Source organism: Frankliniella occidentalis, unplaced genomic scaffold (assembly GCF_000697945.3).
Source record: "Frankliniella occidentalis isolate FOCC.00 unplaced genomic scaffold, Focc_3.1 Scaffold1, whole genome shotgun sequence".
Taxonomy (NCBI): domain Eukaryota; kingdom Metazoa; phylum Arthropoda; class Insecta; order Thysanoptera; family Thripidae; genus Frankliniella; species Frankliniella occidentalis.
The window spans coordinates 3,370,349-3,372,219 of record NW_026267131.1 but is presented as its reverse complement, the minus strand read 5'-3'; the positions used below and the strand labels follow the sequence as shown (position 1 = coordinate 3,372,219).

Genomic DNA, 1,871 nt, shown 5'->3' with positions numbered 1-1,871 from the left:
GTGGCTGTCTGCTACTACATCCACAGTTACTACAGCTTCTGGCTAACTAGGTGTAGGAAATCAAGTAAAATGTCAGATGTAGTGATTTTCTATTCTTTATTGTTTCAAATCATTTACATTATAAGAGTAAGTCTTCCTCAAGTAGCCGGCTTGTTTCTGCTGGTGACTTGGGGCTAATCTGGATACCTGTAAAAGAATGAAAAAATTCTATAAGTTAAATTCAAATTATCATCTCAGAGTTCAACTCAAACGTTTTCTGGTCCATATGTATCACTGTGATGCCAGCTCATCGAATGAAATTCTATGTTACAGGTGGCCAGCATCAAGTCCAGGCATATCCCTATGGACAAGAACCAGCATCACTTCCTACTTTACTACGACTGTACCATACAAATGAAATAAATAGCAGCATTACTGTCAGAGATTCCTAATGATTTGCCTCCAGTTCCGCACTAAAATTAAAACACGACTGTATATTTTAGGCTCAAGTAATAAGCCATATATATGGAATGAGAATAAGCAGTAAAGAAATGACAAGTAACCCCAAAGTAGAAACAATACCAAAATAAACTTTTACCAGACATGACTACCATAAATGTACTGGTATTTTATGTTAACATCACGGTGAAAGTCAAAACTTACCAGATTCATTCCTGCGATCATGAGAAAAAGGAGCGATTCCTCCTGCTGTGTGCTGCGACGCCGACTCAGCATACAGCAGGTGACACATAGGCTGCTTTGCTGATGTCCAGGACAGGTGCACCTCCAGGCCGATCTTCCTGCAGCAAACCAAAGACGCAATTTTATAGTTGAAGAAACAGGATGCAAAAGAGGCAGGAAGCACGCAATTTCGACAGAGGAGGTCAAAGGCGACTCTCCTAGACCAATTCCAATCATTTCCAGCGATTTTTATTTTTTTCATTTTTGGCCAAATTTACAAAGGCTATAGCCTTCCCATTTTTAGCGAAAATTGATGGGTCTGGATTTCGACGGAAAAGTAGTCGAACCGACAGGGGTGAACCAGGGAAGCACAAAACTACCTTTGGTTCCGCCAGAAACCACCCCTGTCCAGAGACACTTGAGTTTTAAGGGATTGTCTTTTGAATCTGGCGGGCAGCGTACAACGGGCTGCCTACCTAGCAGCCGAGCCGGTACAAGAAAATCGGGCGTAACTCGCTTAAAATGGGTCTGCGAAGTGAAATTTCGGCGGAGAGTTAGTAAGAGGGTGCTGTCAAACCAATCCCAACCATTTCCAACGATTTTCAATTTTTTCATTTTTGGCCAAATTTACAAAGGCTATAGCCTTCCTATTTTTAGCGAAAATTGATGGGTCCGGATTTCGACGGAAAAGTAGTCGAACCGACAGGGGTGAACCAGGGAACCACAAAACTATCTTTGGTTCCGGCTGAAACCACCCCTGTCCACAGAAACTTGCGTTTTAAGAGGAGGTCTTTTGGATCTGTCAGGTAGCGTACGATGGGCTGCCTACCTCGCAGGCGAACCGGTCCAAGAAAAACAGGCGCAACTCACTTGAAATGGACCGGCGGCGCGAAATTTCGACATTTTGACCATTTCCAGCGATTTTTAATTTATTTATTTTTTCCATTTGTGGCAAAATTTACAAAGGCTATAAATTGATGGGTCCGGATTTCGATGGAGGAGTATTCGAATCGACAGGGGTGAACCAGGCACCACAAAACTACCTTTGTTTCCGTCAGAAACCACCCCTGTCCACATAAACTTGAGTTTTATAAGAGCTGGTCTCTCTAACTAAGGGCGGGTAGGCTACCTGAGGCGCACTGGCTAAGAACTCTTCTGTAGTGGGTCGGCACCAAGATATTTAGACAGAGCATGTGAAAAGGGAGTCTGCC

At 43.2% G+C, this 1,871-nt stretch overlaps 2 protein-coding genes and 1 long non-coding RNA gene across 3 annotated transcripts in view; 2 read left to right on the top strand and 1 right to left on the bottom strand.

Annotated features, from left to right (window-relative positions):
* Nucleotides 1-420, top strand: LOC127749974 (uncharacterized). The gene is made up of 2 exons (XR_008011455.1): nucleotides 1-126; nucleotides 313-420. It is a non-coding gene; the product is annotated as an uncharacterized LOC127749974 (long non-coding RNA).
* Nucleotides 1-1,871, top strand: part of LOC113212599 (multiple C2 and transmembrane domain-containing protein) — a 26,641-nt gene that overhangs the window by 20,222 nt on the left and 4,548 nt on the right. The gene's annotated exons all lie outside the window — the stretch shown is intronic.
* On the bottom strand, nucleotides 80-1,831 carry LOC127749925 (uncharacterized). Its single transcript, XM_052270055.1, has 2 exons — nucleotides 643-1,831; nucleotides 80-186 (listed from the first exon to the last, which is right to left on the bottom strand). The coding sequence occupies exons 1-2, from the start codon at nucleotides 920-922 to the stop codon at nucleotides 119-121; spliced, it is 348 nt and encodes a 115-aa protein (XP_052126015.1). The 5' UTR covers nucleotides 923-1,831; the 3' UTR covers nucleotides 80-118.